Source organism: Tupaia chinensis, unplaced genomic scaffold (genome assembly GCF_000334495.1).
Source record: "Tupaia chinensis unplaced genomic scaffold, TupChi_1.0 Scaffold000309_1, whole genome shotgun sequence".
Taxonomy (NCBI): domain Eukaryota; kingdom Metazoa; phylum Chordata; class Mammalia; order Scandentia; family Tupaiidae; genus Tupaia; species Tupaia belangeri.
In genome coordinates, this window is record NW_006159800.1 from 1,770,008 (window position 1) to 1,785,862 (window position 15,855).

Below are 15,855 nucleotides of genomic sequence, written 5' to 3' on the forward strand. Positions count from 1 at the left end.
GTTATTCTGGCTAACTCCAGAGCCACCTGGGAGGCTGACTGGAACTGGAAGAACATAACATAAATAGATTATTGTTTATTAAAGAATTATTTATTTATTTATTTCCACTTGTTGTTGTTATTATTTATTTATTTTTAAAAATTGACCCTGGAGAGAAAGAAAGGGAAAGCAAGAAAGTAAGCTGCTAGGTCTGGGACTCAAACCGTGGTTGGCCATGTGGGAATCAAACGTCTTTAACCATTACCCCACTTTCTGGCCCCAAATATATTATTAAGAGGTGCAGGGGTGGATAGTGGAAGCAAGACTTAAACCAAAGTGGTAATAAATATTAAGATTAAAAAAAAAAAGAAAGAAAGAAAAAAAAAAAGCTGGATTGACTTACCACCGTGTAGATCTGATGCTTTCGTCTCTTAGCGAGGTCAATTATGTTTACTCCATTGTAGTAAAGGTTTTCAATACATCCATGGAAGTTTTTCTTTAAAAAGGTCCCAGGTTTGCCTGGTACTGGAATTCCTCCAAAACTAAGCTTTATGGGGAGAAAAATGAAAATCAGCTCTTAGTTATAAGCTGTGAAGGAATAAGAAAAGAAAGTAAACAGTACATTTTAGTAGATTCAATTGTATGCATGAGCCAAGTGGCTCAAATAATTATAGATGCCACTTGATTATGCATTTAAAAGGATACTGATTAGGCCATGTAAAAATAACTGTAATTGCTTGCTTCTTAAGGGCTTATTTTACAAAACCATTTTTACTTCCTTTCTGAACCTTTTTAATACTAAATAAAACAATAATTTGCAGAAGAAGGAAAAAAAGAAAAGAAAATCAACGTCTTTATATTTATCTCTTACACAAGCATTTTAGAAAATGCGGCCATCCTAAAGCTAGAGATAAACAAAACATACCTCTATTCAGCTACTGAGAAACCTAGTTTAAAAGCCTACATTATACTCGAAGAGCTTTAAGCACAGGATTGTTTCCAAATTGTTATCTATATAGATTAAAAGTAGAAAATAATCCATGTGGTCCTTATAGTTTTTGTAGGACAAATAATCAAGAATCAGTATGGTGGAATCTTATGTTGACTTGTCAGCAATGATGCTTACTAAATATCTGTGATAAAATGGGAAGTGAGTGTAATTAATATTGATTGAAAAATGCAAGATTTAGGGACCAGCAGTTAGTGTAATGGCTATGTCACTGAACTCCCATGTAGTTGACCGTGGTTCAAGTCCTGGACTCAGTGGCTTAAACTCATGCCGGGCATGTGTGCGTGTGTGCCCAAGATCCTGAGAGGAGAATGGAGGAGACAAGATTGAGGCGAGGCCACCCCCTGAGGGGTGATTTCTCACTTTCTGTTTCTCTATCTCTCTCTGTCATTCTGGTGAGTGCACACGCCTTGTAGCAAAAACCTCTCCAAAAAAAAAAAAAAAAGTGAGATTTATAATTGGGTATGAAATATGTGTCAGCAATAAAAAGTTGTACATACAGTGTAGATTGTTAATGTTCATTTTCTTTGAAAAGCTGTAGTATACTAGTTTTCTAACATGCTTCTTTCCAATAAATATCAACAAAAATTAGGGTTTTTTTAGAGAGAGATTTTAGCTATAGGGTGTGTGCACTCTCTGGAGAGACAGAGAGACAGACAAAAGTTAGAAATAACCTCCACAGGGGGGATGGCCATGCCACAATCCCTTCATTTTCCTCTCAGGATTTTGGGCTTGTATGCACACGCTCCTGGCTTGAGTTTTAAGCCACCGGATCCAGGACTCAAACCTCAGTTGGTTATGTGGGAATCAAGAGACGTAACCATTACACCAACACAAATTAATTTTTAATGGATATATTATTTAGAAAACAATCCTGACCTGTTATGAGTACTTTTCCTATTGTAAAAAGAGCCAAATAGTTTCTATAATCACATTTATCCCAGTCCCATTTAATAAATAAAGCAGTTTTTCTCCAATGTTTGGAAATGTTACCTTCAACATGCACTAAAACTATATTGGGACCAGCAGTTGGCGTAATGGCTACATCACTGGACTCCCATGTGTTGAACTGCGGTTCGAGTCCTGGACCCAGTGGCTTAAAGTCACGCCGGGCATGTGTGCGTGCATGCCCAAGATCCCCAGAGGAGAATGGAGAAGAAGAGATTGTGGCATGGCCATCCCTCCTGGGGGGTGATTTCTCGCTTTCTGTCTCTCTGTCTCTCTCTGGCAAGCCCACGCACCCTATAGCAAAAATCTCTCAAAAAAGGAAAAAAAAAAATATTGATGATGATGGGACCAGCAGATGGTGTAATGGTTATACCACTGGACTCCCACATAGTTGATCAGATTTTGAGTCCTGGATCCATTGACTCAAAAATCACGCCAGGCATGTGTGTGTGTGTGTGCACATGCCTAAGAATCCTAGAGGATAAATAAAAAACAACAAAAAAAAACCCTATCTTGACATTTGCTACATCTCTGTCTCTTTGCTTGCTCCTCTCTCTCTCTCTCACATCTAGAAGATGTGTTTTTTCAATGAGAAGACATTGGGGCTATTTTTAAATGTTTATTTTCTTTTGCAAATTTCATACTATTTTTAAAAAATTATTTCTTAATGCATTGTAGTAGGTGATGAGAATTATTAATCCTGTTTCTCACTCTTACTTACCTCTGCTTTACATTTTTAAAGAAAGTATTTGATATTTTAATTTATTTTAAGATTTAAATTATTAAATTTGATAAATAAAATTTTCTTTTATTTAAAATATATTGTTGAAATTTTTATGAAGAATTCTTTATTTCCATTGAAATTTTTATGGAGAATTCTTTATTTCCATTAAAACATTCTCTTGGAGGGAATTATTTTTTGAAATATTTTTTCTTTCTCTCAAATAATCTAGTGTCTATTTCTATTTTTAAAATAGAAATATTTTAAAATATTTTTGATAAGGTCTTCAACGAAAATTATTTTCTTTGCCTAGTTCATATATTAACTTTATGCTTTACAAAAATTCCACATGTAGACATTGCTTTCATTTATTAAATGTTTTATCACATTTACTGACATAATGGTGATGATTTATTTTCTGTACTCAGAAACTTGCATGAACTTATATATTAAATCATACACTTTTAGCCAATTTTTTTGAATTTGTGAAGTGTAGAATCATACTACAAATCGAAAAAATAAATTTTAAAATAGATAAAAATATATATATTTTAAAATAATAATGAAGTGACATAAATCTCATTCACTTTCTTTCTTTTGCCAGAGGGTACATACACTCACCACAGAGAAACAGAGAGAAAGAAAAGCATGCTTTCATTAGGTCTGGTCATACTACAATCCCTTTGCTTTCATCTCTCCAGTCTATTAAGATTTGGGGTAGGCACCCACATATGCCTGATATGTTTTTAAGCCAGTAGGATTGCAATTCAATCTGTAGTTGATCATGTGGGGTATGCCTTCTGATGCACTGTACTTAACCAGTGAGTTTCAGAGGAGCTGCTTCATTTTTTTTCAAATCCATATTTTGCTTAACCACTGAACTTCAGAGTAGCTGCTTCATTTTTTTTCAAATCCATATTTAACACATTAAAAAAATTTGTAATTAAAAATTTCTAAAGTCTAATCAAACCACTTTAAACAATGGTATAGAACTTTATTGAAAAACAACCACCACAAAGCAAGTACACATAACCCTGTGTCTTAAAAAGATACTCTTCTATTTTATTTTACTATTTATGTTTTATTCATTTGTTTATTTATTTGATATAGGCATTAACATTTAGTTTTATCTCTTGGTTTTTCAAAAATCTATGTGACAGAATATGGGACATTATAATGTTTAATCTACTAATGAGTTGGATTATGTTACTAGACTATATGTTAATAGATCCTCTATTATTGAATGACTCTCATGCTCCACTTTCTTTGAAAAATATGCGCTCCTATTTTAAGTCTAACTAAGTTCGAGCTCTTGTTTTCTTTTTCCAAGTGTATATCAATGAGACTTTTCTCTGAGAAAAACTAATCAAGTTTTATCTTTTATTATAAGAATCATTCAGCATTTTGGCAAATATTCTAGGAAACCCAGAAAAGAATTACAAATAAACTTGTTAATTCCACAAATGTTTCGTAAAAATATTTCTTTGGTAACTTATAAAATCTTCTTTGTTGATCTATTGAAAAGTCTTTAATTTAAGTCATTTACATTTAAAAATTATCTGTTTTGATATGTAAATTTTCTGCATAAATAAAATTTGTAATGTAAAAATGTAAGCATAATAGAATATTTTTACATTTATTTATTTATTTTCATTATTTTAAATATTTGATGATAATTTTATGCCTTTCATTTTTATGGTTGCCACTTTTCTCAATTTCTTAAAAAATTTTTAATGTTCTACTTCACTTAGTTATGATTTAGAGAAGGATTGGTTGTGGGACAATATTTGCAAAAAAGAGAGAAAGAAAGAGAGAAAGAAAGAAAGAAAGAAAGAAAGAAAGAAAGAAAGAAAACAATGTCTTTTAAGTAGCAAAAAATAGTGCTTAAAAGATTCAGAATAGAGCTTTTTGCAGAAGCTAAATAGTATGGAGGACACTATATACAACAAAATTGTAAATTTGCTGTTTTATTTAAAGAATCATTTCACATTCTGGTCTGGGGAGAGGATTCTTCAAGACATTTGGTGGGGCAAGAGTGCGGTTAACTGATAACTCTGAGTCCTGCTCTCTGGCTCTCTCTGGGAGATCAAAACTAGATGAGTTTGGATGGATGTGGATAGAAGTCACAGTCTAAATTGTGAAAAACATCATAACAAAACAGAAAAGTATTTCTGCCCTGATTCCTGTGGCAGTGATGGCTGCAAGTCTGTTAGACATGCCTCAAATTCTGCATGACACCAGAGCAAAACAGCTGGAGGGCAGACAGATGAGCAATGTCTGAGGAAAGTGACAATTTAGACAGGCACAGTGGCTATTTGACAAGGACCTGGACTCTTCTCTAGTGTCAAGCAGACTGCTGAGGATCCCTAGACCTATAAAAGCAGAATGGAGTATGGATGGGCTGAGGCTCTCAGTAAAGATGTGAAGGGCTGGAGCTGGAGCTGCAGCTGGAGATCTGGAAGAGTCCAGGTGACTACATTTCACAGCTGTAGGTTATGCCAGGTGACTCAGATAGTAGCTGAAACTGACACTTGGTTCTCATGCCCTCACACCAGGTGGGATGAGTGGGTAACATGCCTCTTCTGATGCAAGACAATACATAACTCATCCAGGTAGTGATCTGCCCATAGAAAAGGGAAGAAGGAGGAGGGAGAAGCCTCAATATAACACAATATTTGCACAGTAGCACCCTAGTTTATTTTAATTTAATTTTTGAATTGACTCTCCAGAAAGAGAGAAACAAACAGATAAAAAGAAATGGAGAAAAATTAAGCACTCTCCAGCAGGGCGTGATCATGCCACAATCTCTTTTCCCCTATTTGCCCTTCCCTATTGGGCTTTTAGACACGCATGCACCTGCACCCAAAAGAATTTATATGCTGCTGTGACAAGATTTCAATTGAGTCAGCAATGTGGAATCTGGCTCCCTTAACCATTAGTCCATGGGGCAGTCCATGAGCTAAGTGTTAAATAGGCACTAGTTATCATTTATCATCAAGATTAGATTTTTCTGCCATTAAGGAAAACCAAGACTGATGAGCATATTAAACGTAGTTAGAGAGAAAAAGCAAAAGTAATTTTATGCAAATCTGAGTGTGAGTATAAATTGTAAAAACTGCTTTATGTTTTTAGAGTTTCAAAGTAGTTGAGAATTAGAGGTTAAAATTGCACTATTGAATTATAGATTTAGTTCCTTATCAGATAAATTAGACTGGAAAATATTGCTTCATTTATTGATGTTCTTTTTTCTTTTCTACATAACATTGATTTTTCTAAATATTTTATAAACACTTATAGGCTACATTTGACATACACTTATGAATTTTACATTAATAATTATATTCCTAAAATAATTTACACTAAGATTTTTATTTAATTTATTAAAACTTAGATAATAAAAGTTAAAATCATGCTCCAAACTGTCCTTCAGTCTGCCCATATGAGGGCCACTGCTATGCATGATCTGGACTGGCCAAATTATTGTAGGTATTATTTGCAAAAATTGAATATTGATTATTCTTAAGCTATTCTCCTGCTTAGTTCAGCCAGTCTGACAGGCTTTCCCTGAAGTTCCCAACCTTGGTTTTTTGTTTTTTGTTTTTCCTTGCATTCCGTCCATTAGTCTATTCATCTAAACATAACTAGGTAATGAGCAACCACTTCCTCCAGCCTGGCTCCTGGACCCCCATGTCCTGGAACTGCTGCACAGGTACCTCCCATCAACACAGCATTAATTAAAACCTATAGAGGAAAAATGGACTAATACTTTTTTATTTATTGATATTTTATTTGCTGTCTACATGAAGTCTGTATAGGGATTTTTAAAGGTTATTAATGTAGTTCTTCCAAGAGTAGGTGTAGGGGAGAAAGACAGAAAAAGACTCAGACACCCCCAACAGGATCTTTGTGCTATGAGCCAGTGCTGACCCAGATTGTGAGTATACAAGCTCACATCTGGAGTGCTCAGAAAGGTTCAAGATGAGAACCCAGGACTTGTCCCACATGGAGTTGTTATTGCTGAGTCACCAGCTAAGCTCTCATAAAGGTGTTTTCCCAGAGACCATGATGATTATTTTTAAATAGCCTTTGTTTTTTATCTTAATAGTTACTTCCAAGGGAGTTAATATATCTATTTCTGTTTCTTTCTGTATAAATTTAATTGGTATATCTTTCTTCATAATTCCAACCTCACCCCTTTTTTTCATTTTCTTTTACAGATTTCATTGTCAAAGATGTTGGTGATCTGACTTTGTTTCCTGTTCTATTGATGACACTGAGAAGAGATCAGTAGGGTACAGGATCTGTATGAAGTGGCCTAAGGGCTTTTAAGACAGAGTTTGAAACCCAGTTTCCATTAGATCACATACTTACTCATTCTCTGGCAATTTACAGCTGCCGTAGAGCTTCCCAAACAAAATCTTTCTTAGCTGACCAGTTATTTTTAGCTGATATTAATCAAAAACTTCTTTTATTTTTATCATTCTGTTCTCAACTCAGGAATCCTTGCAAAAGTTCCTTCTAATGTTTTGGTACAGGTGCAACTTAGTATGTACTCATTGAACCCCTACTTTCTGTGAGGCATGATTTAAGTCCCTGTAACGAAACTAAGTATAAATTGTCTCTCTCCTAGAAATGTATTGCCAGTCACTAAAGACCAATCCATTCTCCAACAGATCAATAGAAGGCAAAATATGGTTAAGAACAATACAGAGAGACAGACTACTGTGCAAGCAAAGGAACAGGAAATTTGGAAGTAAGAAAGTAATTGTTGAGTTAGAATTTTAATAAAACAGATCTTTTAAAAACGTTTACTCATTTTTATTTCTTCCATGATCAAGACAAAAAAAGAGAGAGGGAAGTACACCCCAATGTGGTCTCAATGACATGATACACCGTCAGCCCTCAGTCAGCCTTGCACTGTTACCAAACTTGTGCCTAGAGTACTCAGGGAGGTGTTTGAACTTGAACTGGGAACCTTCTCATGTAGGATTGCATCACAGAGTCCTGTGTTCTACCACTGTACCACTGTCGGCTCTTATGAATAACATAATTTTAAGGACTACATTATGGAAAAGTATAATATTCATGAAACTGCATATTATGAAAAAACTGCATAGATTTCAATTTTTGCATCAAATAAACTTATGCTTTAAATACATTATTCTATAAACATGGTTGAAGTTTATTTTATTATTGTTTTCAGAGAGTGAGAGAGAGAGACATCATCCTAAACAGTTCTGGATGCCACAATCCAGCTCCAGCCTTAGCCAGCCCCAGATCACAGGCACACATGCCTGGCATACTTAGGGAAGTCTCTAGACACAAATCAGGAACCTTCTCCTGCTTTCCACCTCAGAAAGCATCACATTTCACCACTAGCCACCATCTGGCCCCTTTCTATGAACTTTTTGAAGTCCCTCCTTATAAGAAGAAAAGCAAGGAGGACAATATAAAGAACTTTCTTTCTACCTTAAGGAAAAGGAAAAAAGTTATTTGATGTTACCCATACACAAGATATAATTTATTTATTTATTTATTGGAGAGGTTTTGCCATAGGGCACATGCACTTGCCAGAAAGACAGAAAGAGAGAATAAGCAAGAAATCACCCCCCAGGGGGGATGACCACGCTGCAATCCCTTCTCCATTCTCCTCTTGGGATCCTGAGCATGCACGCACATGCACCTGGCGTGAGTTTAAGTCACCGGATCTGGGATGCAAACCATGGTCGACTACATGGGAGTCCAGCAACATAGCCATCACACCAACTGCTGGTCCCATTCCAAGATACCTTTCCTAAAGAATAGGAAACCATAGAGCTTATATACCTAATTAGCAAGGTAAGTTAGAGCCACCTGACAATTAGTAAGGTATCTTAGAGCCACATGAATGCTGGACTGAAAAGAACAAGAAGTTACTGAAGTTAATATTTTTAAAAATAATAATCACCATTATTATGGCAAAAGTTATAGATCACACAGGTTCATGTGACTTCAGCTGAGAGATGATGGGATCCTGAAACACCTAGCATAGCTGTTACAGATGAGGGAGCTGGCTGCCCTGAGCTGGTTCTCTTCAGTCCGCAGCCAGACAGCCTCATTGACTGATGGGAGGGAAGCACGGAGAAAAAACGATTATGGTCTGACCAGGTCCCTTTGGGGACCCCTCTCTCTGTCTCTCTCTGGTGCGTGTATGTACCCTCTGGAAATTTAGTGAAAAGAAGAACATTAGGAATTTTCTTTAAAATCTGCTTTTGCTTTATTGTCCTTTTTGACAATTCAGTCTTTGCTTCTCTCTTTGTTAGATCATGGAAAATGTATGGTGTACCTTTTTTCAATCCTGGGGGTCAAAAAAATCAGGTATTAGGTTTTAGCGTTTTATTCCCACCTCAGTGTCTGGGGCAGCATGGTGTATCTGGTAACCGGCTAGATTTGCTGTTGCCACAGGTGGGTTCCAGCTGGATGATCCCAGGAGAAAGTCTGCTTTGATGTTAAATACATGAGATTCCAGAATCTGCCACCCTGTTTCACTTTGATCTTATTCCTTTTTTTTTGGTCTGGTGTTTGCTTGTCTTTTTTTTTAATCTTTGATGTTATTTCCATGGCAGCGAGTTCATTCTTCCCTCATTGGCTTTTTCTCTGCCCCTGTTTAAACTTGAAGTCTTTCTGTTCTGAAGATTCCTTTTCCTAGCTGACTTGAAATTCCAATACTTTTGAAGTTTCTCATTTGTGAATATTTGTTTCACTTTTGCTCTGACAGTTCACTTTGTAATAGAGGGGGTACAAAAAAAGGATCCAAACTGCTGTCTTCTTTTGAAACTTTAAAACTCAACATTAGCCCCAGCTTCCATGGCAGTCAATGGTATATTGAACTGCAGCATTGGAAGCCACAAGGCTAACCCCTAGGTTCAGGCCGCTGGCCTGGTTGACATAAAATATGCCAGGCACTATACATGCCCAAGATCCTCACAGTAAAATATGACACTCTGCACGGCTAAAACTCATGGGAGGGTTTCAGGTTTGAGGTTGGAGATCTGCCAAAGTATGCTGGGCCTGAGCTTTCTCATGATCAGGGCTGGCAAAGGCTGGGAGTGAATTGCGGCACCAAGACCCTGTTGAGCATGCTGGCTCTCTTCGCCTCTTGTTCATGTAGAAAGTGAATTAATACTTTTTATTTATTTATTTTTTTGTAAATAAAGTTTTTGAATGAATGAGCTTTTAAAAATCAAAAAATAAAACTTGCATTGACTAGGTGTTTGCTGAGCTGTGTGAAATATTTCTGAGTGGCCCTGTAGGAGAAGCAGCCCATCCTCGGTCTTTAGAACACTTGTCAAGGGTCAATGAATTTCTGTTGCTACAAATGAGGCCAGAAATCCAAAATTTCTGGTAAAATCTCCTGATTTTTAACAATTAACCTGAATTTAAATCATTTTAAAAGAAAAAAGAGAAAGAAAGAAAGCAAAAGGATGGAAGACAGCATGTAGTCCAAATGAGATGATGGCAGTCTAAATCTTGGCCAGGGTCACCATGTACACCCCTTCTCTCCTGCTTGACTTGACCAATGACTTATCCTTTACCATTTGGAACTTCTGATCTCTGTAACTTTAATATGCTGGACCTGCTTGTAATGTCTTGTTATTTGCCCCTACTTTGGAGTACTTATTGAGAAGAGGTAATTGGTTATGTTCTTTCTTGTTATTTCTATAAACTTTTCTTTCAGAAGTTCCCAGTGTGTCCTTAGTTTTTCATGAGAATTGTACTTTTTCTTTTATGTTGGGAACAGAGAATGGGTGATACCTTACCCAGGCACAGGTCTGCACTGCATAGAGGAGGCATTGGTCTGATGGCACTCTTTGTTCATGGGGTGCCTGCACGCTCCAGCTTCGTTCATGCCCCTGCCTCTTACCAATGCTCCAGGGCCACATCTCTCCCTTTAACTCTGGATTTGGCTCTTACCCAAGTCCCATAGTTGTTCCATATATTCCTCACTTGTATTTGGCCTCTTTAGTTCAATCCTTATCATGCTCTCTTGGAAAAGGGTTCGTTTTCGTAGTAATAATGCTAGCATTTATTGACTATTTTTATGTTAGGTACTATGCTTAGAGCTTAATTTCACTATTTTTTCTCTAACCATTGAGTTGTGTTCCATAATGTGATATATTTTTTCAGCTAAAATACTGATGGCACTCAGAGGTTTAGCAGCCTGACTGAGATCTCATAGTCATAAAGTAGAACTCCATAGCCTTTCACCTAAAGTCTTCTCTTAACCACTACATACACTGATTGCCTCTGACTTCTACTTCTGGTTCCATTAAGAAATCCTGCCCTGGCCCAGGGTGACCAACTTGTCCCAATTTGCTTGGGAACTTCCTCCAACCTTTTTTTTTTTTTTTTTTTTTTTTTTTTGATTGCTAAGGGCACTTGTGTTGCCCTGAGAGAGAAACAGAGAAACAGAGAAGAAGAGAAATCATACCCCAATGGGGTGCTATTATGCCACAGGTCCTTATTCTCCATGTCTTCAACCTGTAGCTATTTTGGCTACCCATACACATGTGCATGAGCTTGGTGTGATTTTTAAACCTTGAAGATTGAGAGTCCAACAGTAGACAGTCTTGTGGGATCTGGTTCCTTTTATCACAGGGTTACAGTGGCTCCCTTAACCACTAGCTTTGAAACCTTCTCATTTTTAAAACTTCAAGTTTCCCCTTCCCAGAACTCCATGTCCTGGGCACCCTTGCATAGTTTGTTTCCTTGTCTCTGGCAAGGCAAGCCAACTGGTCAATGCTGTTCAGTGAGACTGCTTAGACCTTGAGGGGAAGAAAAGGAAAGTGATGGACAATTACAGCAACACAAACCATCAGACTTAGCCCCTCCTATTTCCTCTGGCAGAGGAGCCCTGTATTGTCAATCTATAATCATTTTTGCACCAGGAGGTGTATTTAGACCATTATTATTATTATTGTTGTTGCTGTTGTTGTCATTTTTGACTCAAGTTCAAGTCTGACCAACTGATAGGTTAGTGGCTTCTTACTTTAAATGGACATCTTTTTATAGACTTAGACATCAGGTGCTGGCATCACCCAATAGGTCTACCTTGCTTGTATTTTTTTCTCTGAATGAACTTACAATATTTTTAACTTAGGTTCTTTTGCCAATGGGTTAAACCATGTACATTTCAGTTCCCAAAGAAGAAGTTCATTTGCAAACTTAACTTTGTAATCCCCATAAACCCAGGCAAGAGGGGCTCCTGCTGTGGAACTGGCATTGTAGATAGCCCTGTGGTGGCCTTTCTCCTGTCACAGTCTGTCTTACAAGGGCCAGTACTTGTGGACCAAGAGAAGATAAGACACAAAGCAGCCTCACCCTGTGGGCCACGATCTTCTCACAAAGCACCCTAGAGTTTCCTGCCTCCATAGCTCTGAACTGCTTTATGAACACAATTCTCTTCCCTGTTCTTTTCTTTTGAGTGCTGATCAGGGATAGCTGGCTGCAGCATGGACTGAGATTGGAGAGAGGTGGGATGTGGTTATGTAGTGTGTCTGTCAGGGTAGGGGACTAGAGCATATTTTTCTTAATATTTCCTTAGCTTGATTTGTAACTCCTTAGATATTTAGATTCATGGCATGTGGTTCTCTACTTATGCTGAGCTTAGGCCCTACTAATATGAGTGAGCCCTGATTATTTTATTATATTATTTTACTTATAATTACAGTAGTTTAGCCCAAATTCAGCCAGCCTCCAAAATGTCCTGTTAACCACTTCTACTAGAAGTGGCAGGCTAATTTAGACCTACTACCATCTGCTTAATATCAGTTAATATAAAACAGAAGTAGAAAATCTAACATTTACTCTTTTAGTTCATGTTAACAAAAATATAATTTTTAATAATATTGATATTGAAATATTCCCTCCATCATATTAAACACGGTTTGCTTTATTTTTTAATTAATTAATTAATTATTTTGAGTTTTTTTGTTATAGGGTACATGCGCTTGCCAGTAAGACAGAGAGATAGAAAGTGAGAAATCACCCCCCAGGGGGGATGTCCATGCCATAATCTATTCTCCTCCATTCTCCCCTCAGGATCTTGGGCATGCATGCATACTGCCCAGCCTGCATTTAGGCTACCAGGTCTGAGACTCCAACCGCAGTCCACTACACGGGAGTCCAGCGACATCGCCATTATGCCAACCGCTGGTCCCGAAACTGCAAAAATCTTAAATGTGAAACCATCAGGAAAAATGAAACTGAGGAATGTGATTTCTAGTCCTATACACAGGCATTGCACAAGATAAAAGCCTAGTTTGTATGTGTATGTCCAGGGATAGATTCCCTTTCCCTGAAAAATAAAGCCTGGTCACCAGGTAGATCTCTGGTTGAGTAACCCCACAGACCTGGGCATGAAATGACAATCTTGCTCACAAAGCTATTTTGAAGAATAAATAAAATCACAAAATCTCACACAGAATAGGAGGTCTTCTTTTTTTCTTCATTTCGTTTTCCTTTTCTTTCTTTGCTTACTTTGCATCTATTTATCTTCCTTTTCTCTCTTTTATTCTCTTCCTTTTATTTTCCTCCATGTAAACCTTCTATTTTAGTTTTACAACAAAATTTCCAAAGGAAAAAATAATCAATTATATTATGACATGATCTAGAGAACAGTTTTTTTAATACTCTCTAGTTATTATGATAACAAATAAATAGTTTGATCATATCTGGATAGTCCTTTAACATATCTGAGTTAGAAGTGTCCATTAGTCATTGCCAAGCAATAGTAAAGGTGGCCAAAAGGTTGACCTTTGGGAATGGGGGGGGGGTACTTCTTATAGGAAGAAAAGTAGGACATTGGTTGATATCATTTATAATTTACAAAAAGAAAATGTATTCAGTTACTCAACAACTCTCTGGGATTCTGTCCCACTCATTGCTTTAGTATTCTAGAGATTCCTGTGTCTCTCCATGCTTTAAGATTTATATATTGGGAACTAGCAGTTAGCGTAATGGCTATGTCGCTGGACTCACACATAGTCGAACATGGTTCGCATACCGGGCCTGGTGGCTTGGAACTCACGCCGGGCGCGTGTGCGTGCATGCCCAAGATCCAGAGAGGAAAATGGAGGAGAGGGGATTGCGGCGTGACCTACTCCCCAGGGGGGTGATTTCTTGCTTTCTGTCTCTCTGTCTGTCTGGCGAGCGCACGCACCCTATAGCGAAAACTTCTAAAAAAAAAATTATATATTCTTTTGTTTTCTTTTTAAAATGCAGATACTGTTTACACTGCAGTGCATATTGATTTTTCTTTTCACTTAACAATTTATATTAGAGATGATTGCATAATAGAGCATATAAAACTGTCTCATCCTTTATTTATTTATTTTTTTTAAAGGTTTTTGATGTAAGGTGCATGCACTCACCAGAAAGACAGAGAGACAGAGAGGCAGAAAGTGAGAGATCACTCCCCATGGAAGATGGCCACACCACAATCCCTTCTCCTCCATTCTCCTCTCGGGATTTTGGGCACGCACACACACACACCCAGCATGAATTCAAGTCACTGGGTCTGGGATTCGAACCGGAGTTGAGTACATGGGAGTCCAGCGACATAGCCATTACTCTAACTACCTCATCCTTTTTAATGAGTGTATTATACTTTTGTAAGGATTTGTGAAAAGATAAAGGCCTCATTGTAGATTCAGAAAGCTTTTGACTTTCACAAATAGCAAAGAAAATGATAGCCAAACCTTGAAGCTTCCATGATTCCTGTCCCACATCTAAAAAGAAAGACACCTAACCAGAATGGGTCAGATGATCACAACACAAGCTATGAGGTTCCCAGGACTGAGAATCCAATTCTAGATTGAAGCCAAGTAATTTCATGTGGTGCAGCTCTTTTCTGAGAGGGTAGTACAGAAAACCTTCTGCCTCATCAGTACCTGGGAGGTGATAAGAAACTGTCTTATGACAGCTCTCAGGGAGGTAAACAGGTAACTGGAAGAGGGCTTTAGAGCAGCTCCTTGTAGCCCTCTCCCCTCTCATGTACAAGGAGGGCCATAAGACATCCTGCTGAGACTCCTGTGCAGACTTTAGGCTGCATGGTGCACAAGGCTAACCATGAAGAGTTATTCCCATCTGGAACTTACTGTGATTTTTAATCAACCCTTTGGATGGATTTTGGGCATTTTTTTTTTAAGTTTTTGCCATAGAATGTGTGCACTCACGAGAAAGAGACAGAGAGATAATGAGAGGGAAAGTGAGAAATAACACTCCAGGAAGAATAGTTATGCAATCCCTTCTCCTTTTTTCTCCTCTTCGGATTTTAAGCAGCAGTGTGTACACACACCTGGCATGATTTTTAAGCTGCCAGTCCAGGAGTTGAACTGCATTCAGCCACGTGAGAGTCCAGTGCCATAACCACTACACAACCTGCTGGTCCCAATATAATTTTCTGTCTTTTATTATCCCTAGCATATGCCTCCATTTCAAGCATTTGCTCACAAGGTTTTTTACAATTGCTATTGATGGGTTGAAGAGCATGGTTTCTATTTTGAATGGCATTATATTTTCTTTGATTTTATATTAGTTACATTACCACAACAAAGTATGAAATAGGTCTATTTTTGTCATACCTAGGCCAACATGATGTACTATCAAGCATTGGTCTTTAAAATGCTGTTGTAACATAAATTTCCATGCCTTTGTCTTTTATAGTTTTCATTTTATAGTCATTCACTGTGTATCAGTCCCTTATAAGAGAGATTGAACTTCTTTTCATATACATGAAAGTCATTTATATTTTGTTTATTTTCTTTACCTGTTATTTCATTGGGTTACCTGTTTCTATAAAATTATTTTATGAGAACTTAATATTAGTAAAACTCGATTTTTTACTTATTTATTTATTTTTATATTAATTAACAGCATATCATTATAACATACAAAATAAATGTTCCCATTCAGAGTGCATTGAATATTGGCCCAATCAAAGATATTACCATTCCTATCTTCAACAGATAATTGTCCATTTTGTGTTTCCTGTTTTACTTCTTTCTTTTTTCCCCTTGATTCCCTCCTTCTCACCCTCTGCTGTTACTCACCCTTCTCAAATACCTTTCCAAGTAATATGGTAGAGTATGATATCATTAAATATGCTTTTTTTTTTTTGGTGGAAGGTCATGTTTCTTTCATATTTTAAAAAAGAGTA

General features: G+C 37.1%; 1 protein-coding gene across 1 annotated transcript in view; it reads right to left on the reverse strand.

The window, feature by feature from the left end:
• Window positions 1-15,855, reverse strand: part of CNTNAP5 (contactin associated protein family member 5) — a 561,684-nt gene that overhangs the window by 509,677 nt on the left and 36,152 nt on the right. The window contains exon 4 of the mRNA XM_027772830.1: window positions 383-526. Within this exon, the coding sequence (XP_027628631.1) occupies window positions 383-526 (144 nt within the window). The remainder of the gene's footprint in view (window positions 1-382; window positions 527-15,855) is intronic.